The sequence below is a fragment of the Microcebus murinus genome, chromosome 1 (genome assembly GCF_040939455.1).
Source record: "Microcebus murinus isolate Inina chromosome 1, M.murinus_Inina_mat1.0, whole genome shotgun sequence".
NCBI classification, from domain to species: Eukaryota; Metazoa; Chordata; class Mammalia; order Primates; family Cheirogaleidae; genus Microcebus; species Microcebus murinus.
The window spans coordinates 10,885,161-10,906,356 of NC_134104.1; the positions used below are offsets into that span (position 1 = coordinate 10,885,161).

The 21,196-nt window shown below is 41.4% G+C and overlaps 1 protein-coding gene across 4 annotated transcripts in view; it reads left to right on the plus strand.

The window, feature by feature from the left end:
* The window catches only part of GART (phosphoribosylglycinamide formyltransferase, phosphoribosylglycinamide synthetase, phosphoribosylaminoimidazole synthetase), a 30,271-nt gene extending 16,963 nt beyond the window's left edge, over positions 1 to 13,308 (plus strand). For all 4 annotated transcript variants that reach the window (XM_020284786.2, XM_076000435.1, XM_012747027.3 and 1 more), the window contains exons 12-22: positions 959 to 1,053; positions 1,788 to 1,897; positions 2,249 to 2,447; positions 3,660 to 3,911; positions 4,134 to 4,286; positions 8,676 to 8,882; positions 9,807 to 9,944; positions 10,983 to 11,113; positions 11,393 to 11,534; positions 12,391 to 12,506; positions 12,603 to 13,308. In XM_020284786.2, coding sequence (XP_020140375.2) covers positions 959 to 1,053; positions 1,788 to 1,897; positions 2,249 to 2,447; positions 3,660 to 3,911; positions 4,134 to 4,286; positions 8,676 to 8,882; positions 9,807 to 9,944; positions 10,983 to 11,113; positions 11,393 to 11,534; positions 12,391 to 12,506; positions 12,603 to 12,794 — 1,735 coding nt within the window. In that variant the 3' untranslated portion in view covers positions 12,795 to 13,308. The remainder of the gene's footprint in view (positions 1 to 958; positions 1,054 to 1,787; positions 1,898 to 2,248; positions 2,448 to 3,659; positions 3,912 to 4,133; positions 4,287 to 8,675; positions 8,883 to 9,806; positions 9,945 to 10,982; positions 11,114 to 11,392; positions 11,535 to 12,390; positions 12,507 to 12,602) is intronic.
* Positions 13,309 to 21,196: the final 7,888 nt, after the last annotated feature.

The window sequence follows — 21,196 nt, forward strand, 5'->3', positions numbered from 1 at the left end:
CTCCAGGGCCCGAGGCAGAAGGATCACTGGAGCCCAGGAGTTGAAGGCTGCAGTGAGCTATTACGACACCACGTCAGCCTGGACAACAGAGCAAGACCCTCTCAAAAAAAAGCACCTCAGTCTGATTAGAGATATTTGTGTTTTTGTTGTTTTCACAACAAAACTGCCTGAAGCTGAAATTTAGGGATATTTGTATACAGGTTTTATAACCCTAATTTTCACATTTTTTACTTGGTTTTGGCACTCCTTTCCAGCCTGTATTCAAATTGAACCAAGATAGGTGGTGGCAAAATATCAGTGTATTTAAAAGTAGGTCAGGCCAAAGTGGGAGAATTGCTTGAGGTCAGAAATTAAAGACCCAGCCTGAACAAGAGCCAGACCTCGTCTCCACTGAAAATAGAAAAATGAGCCAGGTGAGATGGTGTGCACCTGTAATCCCAGCTGCTCGGAAGGCTGAGGCAGGAGAATCACTTGAGCCCAGGAGTTTGAGGTTGCTGTGAGCTAGGCTGATGCCACGGCACTCCAGCCCACATGATAGCGAAACCCCGTTTCCAAAAAAAAATCATCGACCTCAACACTAGTGATACTTGGGAATTAAAAAAAAAGAAATACGTAGTATGATATATTAAGAAAAAGAAAAACATCAGTATATTTAGGAGCCTATGAGAAGTACTTCTAGAAGAACTAGGTGATTGAGTTAGAGCAGTAGTTCTCAATGGAGATGATGGCAACCAAATCACCCAGGGAGATTGTTTAAACACATTTCAATTCCCAGGGCCTGCCCTAGACCAGTTAAATCAGAATCTCTATGAATGGGGCCCAGGCATTGACTTTTTAAAAAATTTTAAGCACCTTAGGGGATGTAAAAACCACTCATGATGTCTTCTGCTTTAAATAGTATTTTATGATTAAAATAATTTTCCTTGGCATTTTGATGATTTTTTTTTTAATTCTTTAGGGGCCTGACTTACAAGGAATCTGGGGTAGACATTGCAGCTGGAAATATGCTGGTCAAGAAAATTCAGCCTTTAGCAAAAGCTACCTCCAGATCAGGTAAGTCATCCTGTACTTGGTTAATTCATTAACTTTGACATACGTTGTGATTTAATTGCACTTTATTAACAGGAGAATTTTCTAAATCAATGCCAGGTGTCTGTAAGTCTTGCCCTACTTAAACCAAACCCATAGTTTTCTGTTTTCTTGTGTCTAATATTAAGGAAAGCATTTCTTATATATGATGTTAAGCTCCAAAAGATATGTATGCTTCTTTAATATTTGATTTCTTTTTTTTTTTTTTTTTTTTTTTTTTTTTGAGACAGAGTCTCACTTTGTTGCCCAGGCTAGAGTGAGTGCCGTGGCGTCAGCCTGGCTCACAGCAACCTCAATCTCCGGGGCTCAGCGATCCTACTGCCTCAGCCTCCCGAGTAGCTGGGACTACAGGCATGCGCCACCATGCCCGGCTAATTTTTTGTATATATATTTTTAGTTGGTCAATTAATTTATTTCTATTTTTGGTAGAGACGGGGTCTCGCTCAGGCTGGTTTCGAACTCCTGACCTTGAGCAATCCGCCCGCCTCAGCCTCCCAAAGTGCTAGGATTACAGGCGTGAGCCACCGCGCCCGGCTTAATATTTGATTTCTTGATCAATTCTTTGAGCACATGATGCAGTCTCCCGTTCTCAGGAAGGGCATCTCTTATTTTAGCCATTCTTATGAAGAAGGGGTATGTATATTCATGTTTAAATAATCTATTAAAATGCAGAGTGTAATTATATTCCTTTTCAATAGGCTGTGAAGTTGATCTTGGCGGTTTTGCTGGTCTTTTTGATTTGAAAGCAGCCGGTTTCAAAGATCCTCTTCTGGCCTCTGGAACAGATGGTGTTGGAACTAAGCTGAAGGTAATCAGACACATTTGTAAATAAAGGGCTTTTGTGAAAAATAAGGAATTTATTGTATATCAAATATATATTTTTCCTCTTGACAGCAAAAAAGAACCATACCAAATAACCATATAATATGGTCAAAATGTCTGCACATGTCTAACAGATTAAGGGCATTTTAGGGTATAAAAGAAAAAAAGAGTGGTTTTAGACCAAGTAGCTTATCAGAATTTCATGTTCTTTTGTTTTAGGTGTTAAGAACAGCTATCTGAAGTCAGTGGTATTTGTTAGCCTCCCTTGATAAATAATTGACAAGATAGAATTTAGAGCTTATTACCTCATATAGATGTGTATATTATTCTTCTGTAGATTGCCCAGCTGTGCAATAAACATGATACCATTGGTCAAGATTTGGTTGCAATGTGTGTAAATGACATTCTGGCACAAGGAGCAGAGCCCCTCTTCTTCCTCGATTACTTTTCCTGTGGAAAACTTGACCTCAAGACGACTGAAGCTGTTGTTGCTGGAATTGCTAGAGCTTGTAGCAAAGCTGGATGTGCTCTCCTTGGTATGATTACCCATTATAATCATGTGCCCTTTTTCTCACTGTGTTTTAGTTCTATGGATAAATGTGACCAGTGCCAATAAACACTACATGAATTAAAGACCCTTAGACCCTGGTGTTCTCAAACCCCTACTCAAGGATTTGTCGCTAGACCCATACTCCTACACTGTCTGGTAGGCCTTGTCTTTCTGTCCAATCTTTGGCACCTTTTATATCCCCATCTTTCCTCAATAGCCTCCTCAGCAGACAGGCCTAGGGTTTATTTATTCCTTTCTAGCCCTATGGCAGAGGCACATGGGTTCATGGCATTCCAAATACTAACCTAAGGCAAATTTTACCATAGAAGTGACATCCCCCAAACTTTGCACACCTTATTTGTTGTGTTTGTATATACCCATTCCCTCCTCCCCCTCCCACCTATGTTATGTTTTTTAAACCAGGACATTTAAGAGTCAGGCAGTCTCAGTTAAATTGCTTCTTTAAGGCCGGGCGCGGTGGCTCACGCCTGTAATCCTAGCACTCTGGGAGGCCGAGGCGGGCGGATTGCTCGAGGTCAGGAGTTCAAAACCAGCCTGAGCAAGAGCGAGACCCCGTCTCTACTATAAATAGAAAGAAATTAATTGGCCAACTAATATATATAGAAAAAATCAGCCGGACATAGTGGCACATGCCTGTAGTCCCAGCTACTCGGGAGGCTGAAGCAGAAGGATTGCTTGAGCCTAGGAGACTGAGGTTGCTGTGAGCTAGGCTGACGCCATGGCACTCACTCTAGCCTGGGCAACAGAGAGAGACTCTGTCTCAAAAAAAAAAAAAAAAAAAATTGCTTCTTTAAGTTATACCATTACCTGGAAAATGGAGTGATTATAAGATCAAATATATGTGAAAACATTTCTGAAACTAAACTGCTGTAGAAATGATATCATATTCAATTGAGCATTCATCCTGTGAAAGTAGTGATGTTTGAAGGCTATATACATACTTGTAGGGGTATAACCTTATCTCAGCCTTTGTGGAAATTAGTGCTATTTCCCCTGAAACCATGCTTGGTTGAAAGTTCTGTTAGGCAGCTAATAGATAATAGATTACATTATTGAATATTTACAGTATATAGCCACATATGTGTAATTGTTCATGTGAAGAGTAGCTAGTGTCAATATTTTATAGGCAGGTTTACAAACATTATGTGATTTCTTGGCTCTTGTCTTATCCTGCCAGGAGGTGAAACAGCAGAAATGCCTGATATGTATCCTCCTGGAGAGTACGACCTAGCTGGTTTTGCAGTTGGTGCCATGGAGCGGGATCAGAGACTCCCTCACCTGGAAAGAATCACTGAAGGGGATATTGTTATTGGAATAGCTTCATCTGGTCTTCACAGCAATGGATTTAGCCTTGTGAGGAAAATTGTGGGGAAATCTTCCCTCCAGTATTCCTCTCCAGCACCTGATGGTTGTGGTGATCAGACTTTAGGTAAACTCGCTCACATTTAAACTATCCTGCTTGGAAACGTATAAGCAACTGCTTTAGTGGGTTTAGTCTCTCGTTACTTAAAGCTAGCATGGAATGAAATACATTATGCTATGGTTTTGCTGGTTGGACATTATTATAGAACTGGTATGTTTGAGAGTAGTCTTTTTATGTTTTCGTTTTATATTCGTAAACTAAGTTCTTGCTTTTCTCTCCAATATACAGGGGACTTACTTCTAACTCCAACCAAAATCTACAGCCATTCACTGTTACCTGTCCTACGTTCAGGACATGTCAAAGCCTTCGCCCATATTACTGGTGGTGGATTGCTAGAAAACATCCCCAGAGTCCTCCCTCAGAAATTTGGTGTGGATTTAGGTAAGATCACTAAAAGGAACTTTTATTCAGAAAATTGTTAAGGGAAAAAATACATTGTATGAGAAAACTCTAAGGATAGTTGTTATACATATGAATATACATGGAAAATTCTTAATTGTTGGAGTATTTTGGGGGGAAATAGGTTGACCTTTTTCCACCTCTTTTTGCTTCATTACCTACATTTATAAGGCATAACATATTCTCATTTAATTGGCTTACATAAAGATGAAGTGCTACAAGCAGATCCTCCAAGGGGTTGGTATTTCAAGCTCTATCAAGATGGAACCCTACATGCCCAAGAAGGGAAATGCTGGCTATTAAGTAGTCTACATAGGAGATAAAAGGCATAGAGAAGGCTTGAAACAAGGCATAGAGAAGGGAAACAGGTTGGAGAATCATTTTATGCTTAGGAGGAAAAAGAAATCCCAGGTTTCTAGTTAAGTGGGTGAGTTGATAGTAACATCAATAACACAGGAGAAAGAATAGGTTTGGCTTAGGAAGGGGGAATATCATTTATAAATCTTCAGTGTGTTCATTGCAAGGTGACTGAGCCAAAGTTGAGATCAGGCTGAAGATAAGTTGGGTGATCATATGCACATAGTAATGGTTATAGCCCAGAGAATATCGGGGGAGGGGGGCAAAAGCCTGTTCCTCGGAAGTAGAATACTGAAGACAATTTGAGCAGGAAATAAACCATGTGAAAGTATCATAGTCAAACCCAGGCAGAATTTTAACGTGACACCAGTTATATGTCAGGTGCAACACAGAGAGCTAAGATAAGGACAAGAAAAGAGACCCATGTTTTCAGAGTTAAGTCAAAAAGCATCTTGCTGGACATAGATGCCACCCACCAGATTATTGTAGGGGGGGTGGGTGGCAGAGGTGTATAGACAGTGGGCAGAGATTCCTGCTTCAAGAAACTTACTGGTAAAAGGAAAGGAGAATAATTTTATGCATATGACAGTAGTGAGGGACAGGATTTTCCCTCCGTTTTTCTAGGATAAAGAGACATAGAAAGGCAGAGTAACTGTTCCAGCTGTCATAGTAAACAGAGACTCTGTCTCAAAAAAAAAAAAAGAAAAGAAGTCAAGGTCAGAAGCAAGAATAAGACAGCAAGGGGCGCTGAACACACAGGTGAAGTTGAAACTGGTTGTATAGTTTTTATCCCAAAGTAAAAGCATGTATAGGCTGGGCACAGTGGCTCACACCTATAATCCTAGCACTCTGGGAGGCCGAGGCGGGCGGATTGCTCAAGGTCAGATGTTCGAAACCAGCTCTGAGCAAGAGCGAGACCCCATCTCTACTATAAATAGAAAGAAATTAATTGGCCAACTAATATATATAGAAAAAATTAGCCGGGCATGGTGGCACATGACTGTAGTCCTAGCTACTCAGGAGGCTGAGGAAGCAGGATTGCTTGAACCCAGGAGTTTGAGGTTGCTGTGAGCTAGGCTGACACCACAGCACTCACGGTAGCCTGGGCAACATAGTGAGACTCTGTCTTAAAAAAAAAAAAATTTTCAGGCTGGGCACGGTGCTTCACTAATGTAATCTTAGCACTCTGGGAGGCGGAGGCGGGCGGATTGCTCAAGGTCAGGAGTTTGAAACCAGCCTGAGCAAGAGTGAGACCTGTCCCTACTATAAATAGAAATGAATTGGCCAACTAACATATATAGAAAAAATTAGCCGGGCATGGTGGCACATGCCTCTAGTCCCAGCTACTTGGGGGCCTGAGGCAGGAGAATCGCTTGAGCCCAGGAGTTTGAGGTTGCTGTGAGCTAGGCTGACGCCACGGCACTCACTCTAGCCTGGGCAACAAAGCGAGACTCTGTCTCAAAAAAAAAAAAAAAAAAAGCATGTATAGCCTTGAAACAAGAACAGAAAAAATAGATCAATTGGGTCGATCCAGTTGGGCTGAGCAGGTACTGCAGTCATTCATGAGGGAGATGCAGTTGTGGATAGAGGAGAGTAGATTTGATGAGCTGACCCTAGAGTCAGTATGTAAATCTGGGAGAGAATCCAAAGAGTCAGAAATAGATTGTGTAGGAGTGAGGACGTGGGCAGCACAAGCAAGGAGAGTGCTCTAATGGGGTTTCAGCCTGGTCAGCGAAGCAGGCGGACACTGGGCTGAATGGGAATCCTTTCCAGATCTGTGGAATGAGCGTAGTAAGGAGTCAGAGTGTTCATGGGAGGGTTAAATTACTGGTGGAGACGTTCCTTGGACAGAGCAAGCATAAACAAAAACTTTTAAGAAGTAGCTCCTTCATCATCCCCTCCAGGATAGTTAAGAATAGTGGGCTGCTGATAAATGGGGAAGAAAGGCAGGAATGATTTGTATATTTGCCAATTTCTGTGCTGTGAATAATCTAACCATAGCCCATTTAAAAATGGCTGTTGAGGCCGGGTACGGTGGCTCACACCTGTAATCCTAGCACTCTGGGAAGCTGAGGCAGGAGGATCGCTCAAGGTCATGAGTTCAAGACCAGCCTGAGGAAGAGCGAGACCCTGTCTCTACTAAAAAATAGAAAGAAATTATCTGGACAACTAAAAATGTATAGAAAAATTAGCTGGGCATGGTGGCACATTTGTATAGTCCCAGCTACTCGGGAGGCTGAGGCAGAAGGATTGCTTGAGCCCAGGAGTTTGAGTTTGCTGTGAGCTAGGCTGATGCCATGGCACTCTAGCCCGGGGAACCGAGTGAGACTCTGTCTCCAAAAATCAAACTAAATAAATGAATCTTTTTTTTTTTTTAAGTGGCTGTTGAGCAGTGTATAAGTGCTGGCTCTATCATACCACTGGTTAATAATAACATAATGGTTACCTCATTAGGAAATTAAAAGTTGATACAGCAAGATTCCTGAAAGCCATTAGGTTTTGAGTTATAGGAATGTCTATATCTTAATAAAGATGCTTTGCATAACCCACTGCGTCTAAGGTTTCTTCCAGGAATCATACTTTGACAACAATAGATTTAAGTAAGGAATTTTCAACATTAAAATTAAATGTGTTACAAAGTACTTGTTCATTTGTAGAAAACAGGCTCTTAGCCTATCAGTCTTCTTCTCTGAATAAATACTTTGTAAAACTTTTCACAAAAATGAGATCATAGTTTGGTAGTCTGCTGTTTGTCCTGCCATTGAATACATCATCGGCATCTACTTGTCACAGTAACATCATTTTTGATGAAGAGTATTACATTTTATAGATGTACCACTACTTGATTTTTTAAGTTGCTGCTGAGTTTTAACTATTAAGAACACAGTGAACATTGTGATTTCTAAATCTTTTGAGCTTAAATTTTAAGAACGGACATTTCCTAGCTAGCTATGTAGAAACATAATTAAATCTAATAGGGGAAAAGATTCAAAAACTTGTGATGCTTTGCTTTTGTATTTTTGGGAGACAGTCTCACTCTGTCACCTGGGCTAGAGTGCAATGGTGTCATCATAGCTCACTGCAACGTCAAACTCCTGGGCTCAAGCTATCCTCCTGCCTCAGCCTCCCAAGTAGCTGGAACTACAAGCACGCATTACCATCCTCAGCTAATTTTTATATGTTATGCAGAGACTAGGTCTCGCTATGTTCCCCAGGCTGGTCTTGAACTCCTGGCCTCAAGTGATCCTCCCACCTCAGCCTCCAAAATTGCTGGGATTACAGGTGTGAGCCACTACGCCTGGCCTATCATAAGTAATTTAATTCAGAATAATTTTTCTAAATCAGATTCCATAACTATAGATCCCAAAGACTATCCAAATTCTTTTATTATTCAAGAATTTTATGTGCATATACATATATAGGCCTTTACCTAGAAAATTTTATTAGAGATTTTTATTTTATTATTTATGATGGTAGAGGAAATATCCTTATAGCATGCCTAAAAAGTCTAAATTTTAAAATAAATAAAAGAGGCAGAGTGGTTGATCTTATGTAGCATATGATCTTTCATGTAGCATAACTTCTTAAATGATGTATGCATTGCCTCTAAACCTGCATATAAGTCATCTAGTTTTGCATTGTACATAGGGTGCATTTTGGTCATCACAAAGACTCAGCTAAACATTCACAAAAGGATGGTATGCCAACCTTATTGGAATGCAGCTACTAGCACGTCTAATCCATTAGGAAATTTCTAAGGATCTAGTTAGTTCATGCAGCACAAAACCTCACTGATTTGTGAATACTGGCCAAGCGTGTCAACAAAAAAATGTTCGTAATGTCTAAGGTACAAGTGGTTCCCAGAAAAAAAGAACTTGTGAAAGGCCAGTTTATAGCTTTACCCTACATAAGGCAGCAGAACCTGATTGTGATTTCTGTATTTTTGTATATTTGCATGATTTTATATATGTGTGAGACAATAGGTTAATCCTAACAACTCTTGCCTGTTTTCAGATGCCCAGACCTGGAGGATCCCCAAGATCTTCTCATGGTTACAGCAGGAAGGACACCTCTCTGAAGAAGAGATGGCCAGAACATTTAACTGTGGTGTTGGGGCTGCCGTGGTGGTATCCAAGGATCAGACGGAGCAGGTTCTGAGGGATATTCAGCAGCACAAAGAAGAAGCCTGGGTGATTGGCAGTGTGGTTGCTCGTCCTGAAGGTAATCACTCCTTATTTGGTTTTAGGTATATAATCATATTAATAAATATAACTGAGCCCTGCCTCACAAGCTTTTTGCCCACCTTTTATTCCAGCCATTTCTATGGCAACTTTCTTTACGCACCCACACCAGTGACATCACATATCTTAATTTCTGCCTCAGGACTCTGACAGCTCTGTGTGGCATTCACATATCCACAATTACACCCCCCTGAATCACCTTCCAAAGTAATCTTCTTGCACACAAGACCTCATGGCTCCGCTTTGTGGTCGAGCTCAACATAAGGAATAGTGCGTAAGGACCCTGACAAGTTCCGTGCATGAGTTGACACTCTGCTAGAAGTGCTAGAACTTGGCAGAGTGGCAGAAAATCCACTCAAATTAGCTGACAAAAAATGTCAGAGCTTGTTGACTTTGCCCATATCTGCCTTTCTTTCCTCTATTGTGTGGATTCATCTTCAGGCAGGTTCTCCAAATATCAAAAAGATAACATCCTTCAGCTTACATTACAATAAGAAAGACCCTCCCTTTCTCAGCATCCCATATCAAGTCTTTGAATGGTTTTGCTGGATCACAGGCCTACCTTTGAGACCAGGAAATCGTAGCACTATCATGGATGGTCTCACTAGGAAGATTTGGGTAGTAGGGGCAGAAAACTGGCAGGCAGTAATATATCCACAATATGCTTCAACATAGTGATATGCTCTGTAGATCTTAGTCGAAGTGGGTAATTATGTTACCTCCATATTCAGAAAGTTTTATGAATAAATAATGTTAAGTGATGCAAACCTGTTATTCATTTTGATCCTTGTATATCTTATTTTCAGAAGAAAATGTATTCTCAAGTTTTCATAAAATCAAATTTTTTTCCATTATTCCTGTTAATTCACATTTGTTCTTATTTATGGATATGTTTGAAATGAAGGTTCCCCTCGTGTGAAAGTCAAAAATCTGATTGAGAGCATGCAAATAAATGGGTCAGTGTTGAAGAATGGCTCCCTGAAAAATCACTTTTCTGTCCAACAAAAAAAGGCAAGAGTGGCTGTCTTAATATCTGGAACAGGTGAGATGTGGCTTTCTCTTCACTGTAGAGCTGTAAGAATGCTCAAGACAGTTGAGGGATTTTTATCACTAATAGTAGTAAGAATAAGAAATTTATGTTTGTAGCAAAACTTAGACTTATCAAAAAAAAAAAAAGAAATTTATGTTTGATCTCTGTGGATAAAGGGGTAAAGTAGTAAGAGCATTATATTCTCCCAGATGCATGATTTTTTTTCTCTATTATAAGTAACACTGCTATAAACATTCTTGTAAATATATAATTTGTTCTGAAATGCATATCTGATTATTTCTTTAGGATACATTCCCAGAAGTGTAATTGTTTTACAAATCAATTTTAAAATTTCAATATATTTTAGGCCCAAGTTGATGGTAAAGCAAAGAAAGTATTATAAGGGCCATAGTGCCATAGTGGTTTATTCTTTTTTTTTTTTTTTTTTTTTTTTCCTGAAATATGTTTTCACTGTGTCACCTGAGCTAGAGTGCCGTGGTGTCATCATAGCTCACTACAACCTCAAACTCCTGGGCTCAAGCAAGCCTCCTGCCTAAGCCTCCCAAGTAGCTGGGACTACAAGCCCATGCCACACACGTGGCTGATTTTTCTGTTTTTTGTAGAGACAGGGTCTTGCTCAGGCTGGTCTCAAACTCCTGACCTCAAACAATCCTCCCAAAAGTGCTGGGATTACATGTGTGAGCCACTACCCTTGGCTCATAGTGGTTTATTCTTTTGTGTTGATTTTTCTTGCTTAAACAATTTACTTCTCATCAATTGGTTTTAAAATCATGTTTCACTGTTTCTACTGCAATGTAAGATCATAAGATAGTATTTTGCAGAAGCAATTATATGTCCTAAAACAAGTAATACCTGTGGTTTTCACAAGCTATTGATCCATTAACCCAACAGGAAGGGAATTTAAACGCCTCACTTGTCACCAGTCTTTTTCAAGACATATATTCAGAAAGCCTGACTGTTCCCTATTCAAAACAGCACATATCTTTTTTTAAAAAATGTAAGCTCACTTGTGTTTTTCTCCCTTTTCAGGATCAAACCTCCAAGCACTCATAAACAGTACTCGGGAACCAAATAGCTCTGCGCACATTGTTGTTGTTATCTCCAACAAAGCCGCAGTGACTGGGTTAGATAAAGCAGAAGCAGCTGGTATTCCCACCAAAGTAAGTTACCTGGAAAAGTATCCTTCCTGCGGGCTGTATTTAAAATCATAATCTGCCCTCACAGGCCCTGGGTCTATGGGGTATTTGTTCTCTGGACTTACATTGGGGGCGGGTGCTGGGCTTGCCTCTCTACTTCATCCTGTCCCTTCCTTAATAATCTCTGTGTAATGGGTTTGTCTTCACAAGGAAGTAATAAAGTATGGTCCATGTAAAGGTTGAGTTTTAAGTTATTTCTGGTAATTCATTGAAAAAGATTGTGCTTATCTTTTTCTATTACAGGTAATTAATCATAAATTATATAAAAATCGTATAGAATTTGACAATGCAGTTGACCAAGTCCTTGAAGAGTTCTCTACAGACATAGTCTGTCTTGCAGGATTCATGAGAATTCTATCTGGCCCCTTTGTCAAAAAATGGGATGGTAAGCAAAAATTGTGTAACATTACTAAGATAGTACTTCATCTTCTGAATAAATATTTAGAAGATCTTTTCTTACTTCTTTAGAAGCAAGAGAAAGTGATTCCCTGTATTCCAAAATGAGGAGTCTGTCCTCTCTTTAGGAAGCATAGACCATTGCCAAAAGTTGGCAAGGAAGGCATTGTTGCCAGAAAACATATACTATCTTGCGTTATTGCCTTTTTCCCCATAGCTTTGACTGCATCCTGTTTTCCTTTTTTGCGTACACATTTGGGTAATACATGTATTTTCCCTCTGAACAGTTTAAGTTTTCTTAGGTGAATATAGTTAGCACTTGTGGTATAATATAAAACAGCAATGGCTTTGGTGACAAAAGACACACAGAACTAACTAATCCATCATCTGGCTGGTGGACATGTCACTCCATGGTTAGAAGTCAAAGACATAGTGGCTGGACAATGGCTCACGCCTGTAATCCCAGCACTTTTAGGAGGCCTAGGAGAGAATAGACACTATGCAAGAACCTCTTGCCTCTTTCTACTAGTATGTGCCAGCAACAAACTAAAGTTTCTTTAAGAGCCCTACCATCCAGCTTGGACGCCTCACCCACTTCCCTGTCACTGCAGGTGCCTGTTCAGAGCCCCCCAGTGTGCCTTGGGTTGTGCAAGGCAGGCACTTGCTGCTGCCAGGGCCTCCTTGGATGAGAACTTATTTCTCTTTACCTCATTTGGCAAAGAAAACACCTAATCCAGAAATCCAGCTCCTGTTTGACTTCTTACCCTAGTCAGGAAAACATATATTCCTTTTACAGAATACACAGGATTTTTAAATTCTGACCATTGTGCTTTTTTAATTTTTAGGAAAAATGCTCAACATCCACCCATCCTTGCTCCCTTCTTTTAAGGGTTCAAATGCCCATGAGCAAGCCCTGGAAACTGGAGTCACAGTTACTGGGTGCACTGTACATTTTGTAGCTGTGAGTATGTCTTCTTTAACCAAAATAGTATTAGTGTTTAGATGTAAATTGCACTGGCTAGAAGGTAATGTTCAAAACTTTGGCTTCTTTTTCCAGGAAGACGTTGATGCTGGACAAATTATTTTGCAAGAAGCTGTTCCCGTGAAGAGGGGTGACACTGTTGCAACTCTGTCTGAAAGAGTAAAATTAGCAGAACATAAAATATTTCCTGCAGCCCTCCAGCTAGTGGCCAGTGGAACTGTACAGCTTGGAGAAAATGGCAAGATCCGTTGGGTCAAACAGGAATGAAGCTGTCTAACTCAGGAATGGAACCATTTTTCAAAGAATTATTTGCTGTTATCATGGTGGCTTTTTATCATGGACTCAGCCCCAAAGAAAAACTGTTTAGGCCGGGTGGCGGTGGCTCACACCTTAATCCTAGCACTCTGGGAGGCTGAGGCAGGAGGATCACTCAAGGTCAGGAGTTTATAACCATCCTGAGCAAGAGCGAGACCCCGTCTCTACTGAAAATAGAAAGAAATTAGCGAGACAACTAAAAATATATAGAAAAAATTAGCCGGGCATGGTGGCTCATGCCTGTAGTCCCAGCTACTTGGGAGGCTGAGGCAAGAGGATCACTTGAGCCCAGGAGTTTGAGGTTGCTGTGAGCTAGGCTGACGCCATGGCACTCACTCTAGCCCAGGCAACAGAGTGAGACTCTCTCTCAAAAGAAAAAAGAAAAACTATTTAAAAGAAAAAAAAAAAGACCTCACCCTTACCTCTTTGGCCATTTTTTTATGAATAAAGGACTCATTAAAAACAAGACCAGTGCAGCATATTTAAGACATATAGATATCCTTTCCCATTATCTTTCAGGTTTTACCTGTTCAGGACCTTCATGTTCATAAGCCAGCTAATCATTCAGAATTCCTTTCACATTCAGCCAAACAAGATACCAAAACTCTTAGTCTTTTTGTCTTTTTTTTTCTGACCAGTATGACCTCCATTTTTATGAGTTATATGTTTTCTAATGTTTGATCATATATTATTCTTTTAAAGACATGGCCAATGGCTCTAATGGGGCAAGGAAGTATAAGGAAATGCCCAGGTGTGTCGCCTGGGTTCCCATTCACATTTTTACTGACTCTCAGTCTGTAAAAGTAGCCCAACCTACTGATCAGGGTCAAGTGAATATCAGGTCTTCCTTATATCATATATCTGTACTGATTTGAATTGAGGCTATAATTATCCTGATCATAATTTGATGTCATAAAATTTCTGGGTAGCTCCCAGAGGGATGGTGTCCTTTATGCTTTGATATATCATTCCTGTAATTATTGACAGTTTCTGTAATACCTGGATTTTAGCTTCACAGTTATCCTATGGTTGATAAACATACTTTTATAAATCACTAGAGGGTTAAAGGGAGAGTTTATGGCAAGACATCTTGAGTATAAAATCCAGAACAGTGAGGCTGGGCATGGTAGCTCACGCCTATAATCCTAGCACTCTGGGAGGCCTAGGCGGGGCGGATTGTTCAAGGTCAGAAGTTCTAAACAACCTTAGCTAGACCCCGTCTCTACTAAAATAGAAATCAATTGACCAACTAAAAATATATATGGGAAAAAAATTAGCCGTGCATGGCGGCACATGCCTATAGTCCCAGCTACTCGGGAGGCTGAGGGAGGAGGATCACTTGAGCCCAGGAGACTGAGGTTGCTGTGAGCTAGGCTGACACCATGGCACTCACTCTAGCCTAGGCAACAAAGTGAGACTCTGTCTCGAAAAAAAATAAAAAATCCAGAACAGTGATAAATGGAATACTAGAAGTGTTGGTTGGAGATGGTGACTCATTGCCTATAATCCCAGTACTTTTAGGAGGCTGTGGTGGGAGGACCACTGAGGCCAGGGTTTTGAGGCCAGTCTGGGCAACATAGACCCCCCCATCTCCACAGAAGATTAAATGAAAATTATCCAGATGTGATGGCATGTGCCTGTAGTCCTACTTATTTGGGAGGCTGAAACAAGATCGCTTGAACCCAGAAGTTTGAGGCTACAGTGAGTTATAATCTCACTACTGCACTCCAGCCTGGCCAACAGAGTAAGACCCTATCTCTAATGGTGCTAGATACTGTTCAGGAAGGATGAGGGCAAGTAGAGGCCAATCTACCCAGTCAAGGTATAATGGGACTGCAGGTATTCCCTGCAGCTAGTCATTGTCCATCAGGATTAGCAGTTTTGGAAGTGGGTGTTCTAGGCTGACATACTGGACACATGCACATCAAGCTTACCACATTTTTCTGCTACCACAGCTGAGAAAACAAGGAATGGTCACCTGGCCCAGAGGCAGCCATCAATCCTTAGACTACAGCAGAGCAGCCTTCAAGGTGGTGTGGCACAAAAGCCCTGCCTGTGCAACAGGGTACACCTTCCTAGAGGGGTGCCTGGAGGCCATGCTCACATTCCTCCTTAGAGTTCAAGTTTGAAACTTACCAAAAGACACTTCTAGTAGTTATATACAGAGGATAGTAAACCAGCCTTAAGACAAAACAATAGAGGGGCAAAAGGAGTGGAGCAGACCTGCTTTGCCAAACAGACGCAAATCACTGCCTCTGATATAAGTAGGCCTTCCCAGGCCTGGGAAGCTGGCCATCATCACTCTTCCTCCCATTGATTGGTCAGCAACCTCCATCAAATGGAAATCCAGGTGCTATGAAAACAATGGACTCTTGTTCCGGAGCATTCACTTAGCATAATTAAACAACTATTATGTATATGCCAAATACTATCCCATGAAGTTTATACAAAGTTAAAAGATGTAAATGAGGCCGGGCGCTGTGGCTCACGGCTGTAATCCTAGCTCTTGGGAGGCCGAGGCGGGCGGATTGCTCAAGGTCAGGAGTTCAAAACCAGCCTGAGCAAGAGCGAGACCCCGTCTCTACTATAAACAGAAAGAAATTAATTGGCCAACTGATATATATATAAAAAAAATTAGCCGGGCATAGTGGCGCATGCCTGTAGTCCCAGCTACTCGGGAGGCTGAGGCAGAAGGATCACTCGAGCCCAGGAGTTTGAGGTTGCTGTGAGCTAGGCTGACGCCACGGCACTCACTCTAGCCTGGACAACAAAGTGAGACTCTGTCTCAAAAAAAAAAAAAAAAAAAAGATGTAAATGAAAATTATTGGTTGATAAAATTACATACTGCAATAAAAGTAGAGGCTGGTACCTGAAATGGAAAAATCAGTGTGAACTTACAACCTTAAAAATAAATTTTCCATTCACCTGCCTTGTTTCCATGAAAAAAAATAAAAAATAAATTTTCCAGGCCAGGCGCGGTGGCTCACGCCTATAATCTTAGCATTCTGGGAGGCGGAGATGGGCAGATTGCTCGAGGTCAGGAGTTCGAAACCAGCCTGAGCAAGAGTGAGACCCTGTCTCTACTATAAATACAAAGAAATTAATTGGCCGGGCCTGGTGGCGCATGCCTGTAGTCCCAGCTACTCGGGGGCCTGAGGCAGGAGGATTGCTTGAGCCCAGGAGATTGAGGTTGCTGTGAGCTAGGCTGATGCAAATGGCACTCACTCAAGCCTGGGCAACAAAGCAAGACTCTTGTCTCAAAAAAAAAAATTTTTTTTTAATTAAAAAGATAAAAATAAAAAATAAATTTTCCAGCCCTTTAATAGTAATTTCATTCACTATAAGGAACCTGCACTCTGTAAAGTAGCTGATTTCATATCTTGAGCTAGGAAGAATCAAAATGTGGAATATCTGGTTGTCAGAAACCAAAAAGACATTTGAAGACAGCAGGTATGGTACTGAAAGAACAAAGGAGTCAACTTAAAAGGGGCTCCTATTGTCTAGTTCGTGATAAATTGAGTATTATTGGGACATGTTGAGTCTGAGCAGCCACCCGTTTATAATGGTACTCAAAAGTAATTCTGGCCGGGCGCGGTGGCTCACGCCTGTAATCCTAGCACTCTGGGAGGCCGAGGCGGGCGGATTGCTCAAGGTCAGGAGTTCAAAACCAGCCTGAGCGAGACCCCATCTCTACCATAAAAATAGAAATAAATTAATTGGCCAACTAATATATATAATATAAAAATCAGCCGGGCATGGTGGCTCGTGCCTGTAGTCCCAGCTACTCGGGAGGCTGAGGCAGGAGGATTGCTTGAGCCCAGGAGTTTGAGGTTGCTATGAGCTAGGCTGACGCCATGGCACTCACTCTAGCCTAGGCAACAAAGCGAGACTCTGTCTCAAAAAAAAAAAAAAAAAAGTAATTCTGAAAAAGTTTTTATTAATGTAACAAATATAGGTATTTATTTTTTATTATACATGCCTCTTGGTTTTATTTGTGTAACCAGGAATTATATAGATCAGCCCCTTGATCACACATTGTGTTCAGGTAGAATGATATGGTGGGATGGGAGGGTCTGTTAAGCAGCCCTGCTGGCTACACAACAAAGCGAAAGGATCCAACTTCCAAATGGTAAGCGAAATGCTCTAAAGAGGAATGTTACAATTTTTAAGGAAGTGACCACAGCATGGTCTCTCAATGTTCCTTCCTTCTCAATTTTTTTTTTTTTTTTTGAGACAGAGTCTCACTTTGTTGCCCCAGGCTAGAGTGAGTGCCGTGGCGTCAGCCTGGCTCACAGCAACCTCAATCTCCTGGGCTCAGCCATCCTACTGCCTCAGCCTCCCAAGTAGCTGGGACTACAGGCATGCGCCACCATGCCCGGCTAATTTTTTTTTTGTATATATATTTTTAGTTGGTCAATTAATTTCTTTCTATTTTTGGTAGAGACGGGGTCTCGCTCAGGCTGGTTTCGAACTCCTGACCTTGAGCAATCCGCCCGCCTCGGCCTCCCAAAGTGCTAGGATTACAGGCGTGAGCCACCCCACCCGGCCTTCAATTTTTTAATTACTATTTTTTTAACTACCATAAACATTTTTTAAACTACTCAAGTACAATGTACCATTTAATTACAATAAAGTCTAATAACTGGGGCTGGGTGTAGTGTCTCACACTTGTAATCTTAGCACTTTGGGAGGCCAAGGAAAGGAAGGAGGATTACTTGACCTCAGGAGTTTGAGACCAGACTAAGCACAAGTGAGACCCTATCTCTACAAAAAATAGAAAAATTAGCCAGGTATGGTGGCGCAAGTCTGTAGTCCCAGCTGTTCGGGAGCCCAGGCGAAAGAGACCCTGTCTCAGGAAAAAAAAAAAAAAAAAGTTTAATAGTTTAATAACTGACACAGCTAGTCTCTCTCTTTTTTTTTGCTTTGGTTTTTGCTGTTGTTTTGAGACAGAGTATTACTCTGTCACCCAGGCTAGAGTGCTGTGGCATCAGCCTCGCTCACAGCAACCTCAAACTCCTGGGCTCAAGCGATCCTTCTGCCTCAGCCTCCTGAGTAGCTGGGACTATAGGTGTGCACCACCACTCCCAGCTAATTTTTAGTAGAGACGAGGTCTCACTCTTGCTCAGGCTGGTCTTAACTTCTGACCTGATCTTAAGTGATCCTCCCACCTCAGCCTCCCAGAATGATAGGATTACAGGTGTGAGCTACCACGCCTGGCCAAGTCTCTTATTTTTTTCACCAGAGTTTTCCTGGCTGTTCTCACCTACGCTTTTTTTTTTTTCCTTACGCATTTTTAGATCAGTTTATATGGTTTTAATATACAGTGACTTTTTTTTTTTTTGAGACAGAGTCTCACTCTGTTGCCCGGGCTAGAGTGCCATGGTGTCAGCCTTGCTCACAGGAGCCTCAAACTCCTGAGCTTAAGCAATCCTTCTGCCTCAGCCTCCCGAGTAGCTGGGACTACAGGCATGTGCCACCATGCCCGGCTAATTTTTTCTATATATTTTTAGTTGCCCAATTAATTTCTTTCTATTTTTTGTAGAAAGGGGTCTTGGGGTCTCGCTCTTGCTCAGGCTGGTTTCGAACTCCTGACCTTGAACAATCCTCCTGCCTCAGCCTCCCAGAGTGCTTAGGATTACAGGGGTGAGCCACCTCGCCCAGACATACTGTGACTTTTTGTTTTCAAAATTTTTTGTTTTCAAATTTATAATAGACCTTTTATGAATGTACATATACTTTTGAATTTTTTATTAAAGTATAACATGGTGAAAAATGTACCTACCATAAGCATACCACTCCAATTTTCACAAAGCAAACACACCTAAGCATGAGCACTAAAATAAACATTGCCAACTTTCCAGAAACTTCTCTCTTACCCCTTTCTAGTCATACCTCACCCCCTATTCCCACCCCCACCAAGGGTGATCACTAGTTTTGTCTAGTTTTAACCTTTCTATAAACAGAATCCTACAAGATATACTTTTTTGTGTCTGGCTTTGTTTGCTCATGTTAGTTTGGTGAGATTCATATTGTTTCCTGTTTTTGTAGATCAGTCATGGTTGTCCCATGAATGAATATACCAGTTTATCCATTCCACTATTGATGCCAGTTTGGTGTTTCTGGTCTAGGGCCATTGTTATTACTGCTGCTGTGAACATCCTTGTACATGTGTACTTGGTGAATTTATCTTCAACTTTCTGTTACATGGATACCTAGGAGTGGAATTGCTTGGCCATCAAGTATTCATAGGTTTAGCTTTAGTAGATACTGCTCAACATTTTCCCAAAAATCATTGGATTGGGCCCATTTACACTCCCATAGGCAGTATGTGAGAGTTCTGGCTGTCCCACACCCTTGCCAACACACAGTGTGGTCTTCCCCCAACCCTCGTTTCAGCTGTTTTTGTGAGTGAATAGTGATTTCACATTGTTGTGGTTTGCATTTCCCAGTTCACTTATGAAACTGAAACACTTTCTTTTCTTTTCTTTCTTTTTTTTTTTGAGACAGAGTCTCGCTTTGTTGCCCAGGCTAGAGTGAGTGCCCTGGCGTCAGCCTAGCTCACGGCAACCTCAAACTCCTGGGCTCAAGCGATCCTCCTGCCTCAGCCTCCCAAGTAGCTGGGACTACAGGCATGCGCCACCATGCCCGGCTAATTTTTTGTATATATATTAGTTGGCCAATTAATTTCTATTTATAGTAGAGACGGGGTCTCGCTCTTGCTCAGGCTGGTTTTGAACTCCTGACCTTGAGCAATCCACCGGCCTCCGCCTCCCAGAGTGCTAGGATTACAGGCGTGAGCCACCACGCCCGGCCTGAAACACTTTCTTTTTTCCTTTCCTTTCTTTTCTTTTCTTTTCTTTTCTTTTTTTTTTATTTTTTTTTTTAAATTTTTTTAAAAATTGTTTATACATTATTTTTTTCTCTTTTTTAAAGATTTCATGTCTAAGCTTATCTTTTCTTTTTTTTGAGACAGGGTCTTGCTCTGTTGCCTTGGCTAGAATGCAGTGGTGTCATCATAGCTCACTGCAACCTCAAACTCCTGGGCCCAAGTGATCCTCCTGCCTTAGCCTCCCGAGCATCTGGAAGTACAGGTGTGCAACCCCACACCCTGCTAATTTTTCTATTTTGTTGAGATGAGGTCTTGCTCTCACTCAGGCTGGAGAAACCGAGACACTTAATGTACACTTGACCTCTTCTCAAATCTTTGTCAGCAGTATCGCCTTTCAGATAGCCTTAAGTTTGCTGATTTATGATAAGATCCATATTCTCCTTCCTTCTGAGCTTCTTCCCAAGTTTTATCTTCCCTGCTAGAATCTTCCTGCTGACTCAAGGAAAATCTTGAAGGGAGTGTTAGGTTATTAAGCAAGCCTTTAACTTCAATGTATTAAAAAATCTCCTTCCTGCTTGGTATGTATTTCTTATAAATAGCCAAATGTTATTTTTAAATTCTGAGTCTGGAGGGTTTTACACATTACATGAGTTAATAAATTCCCATTTTTCTTTTTCAGTTTCTTTTATTTCAGGTTCTCTCATTTATAATCTCAAGAGTCCCGGCGAATATGAAAAGCAACTACTACAGAAGGTAATCTTGGGGCACCCTGGTTAACAGCAGAAGAAAGTTTTGCTACTATCTTTCATTTTTTTAGAGACAGAGTCTCACTCCGTTGCCTTGCTAGAGTGCAGTGGCATCGCCATAGCTCAGGGCAGCCTCACACTCCTGGTCTTGAGTGACCCTCCTGCCTCAGCCTTGTGAGTAGCTGGGACTACAGGTGCACGTCACCATGCCCAGCTAATTTTCCTATTTTTAGTAGAGACAGGGTCTTGCTCTTGCTCTTGCTCAGGCTGGTCTCGAACTCCTGAGCTCACTCAATCCTCCCGCCTCAGCCTCCCAAGGGTGCTAGGATTACAGGCCACCATGGGGCCATAATCCTTTTTAACTTCTTCCAGTACCCACCACCAGTCGTCAAATGTCCAGAAGGGAGAGCGCAGGAGGAAAAGATCAGGAACCATCACAGGGATGCAGCTGGGATACCATATATCATAGAAAGACACTTAGAGATGCCAGGGTGGGGTTCAAGTCCTGAATTCCACTTAAAAGCCAAACAAATGTCCCTAAGCAAGTCACAACCTCCCCAAACCTTGATTTGTTCATCTATAAGAAGGAAACCATCTTTACCTCTAGAATTGGAATGAGGAATGAAAAGGTCACCTATGGACGGGGACTAAGGAACCTGAATATAGAGCAACGGTGAGGAAATCATAACAGGCTGGGCCCCCAAAATAGAAATATTCAGTCCTTAGAAGTATCTTCCAGTATCTCTCACCAACTACGCTCACTGATGTTCACCATTCCG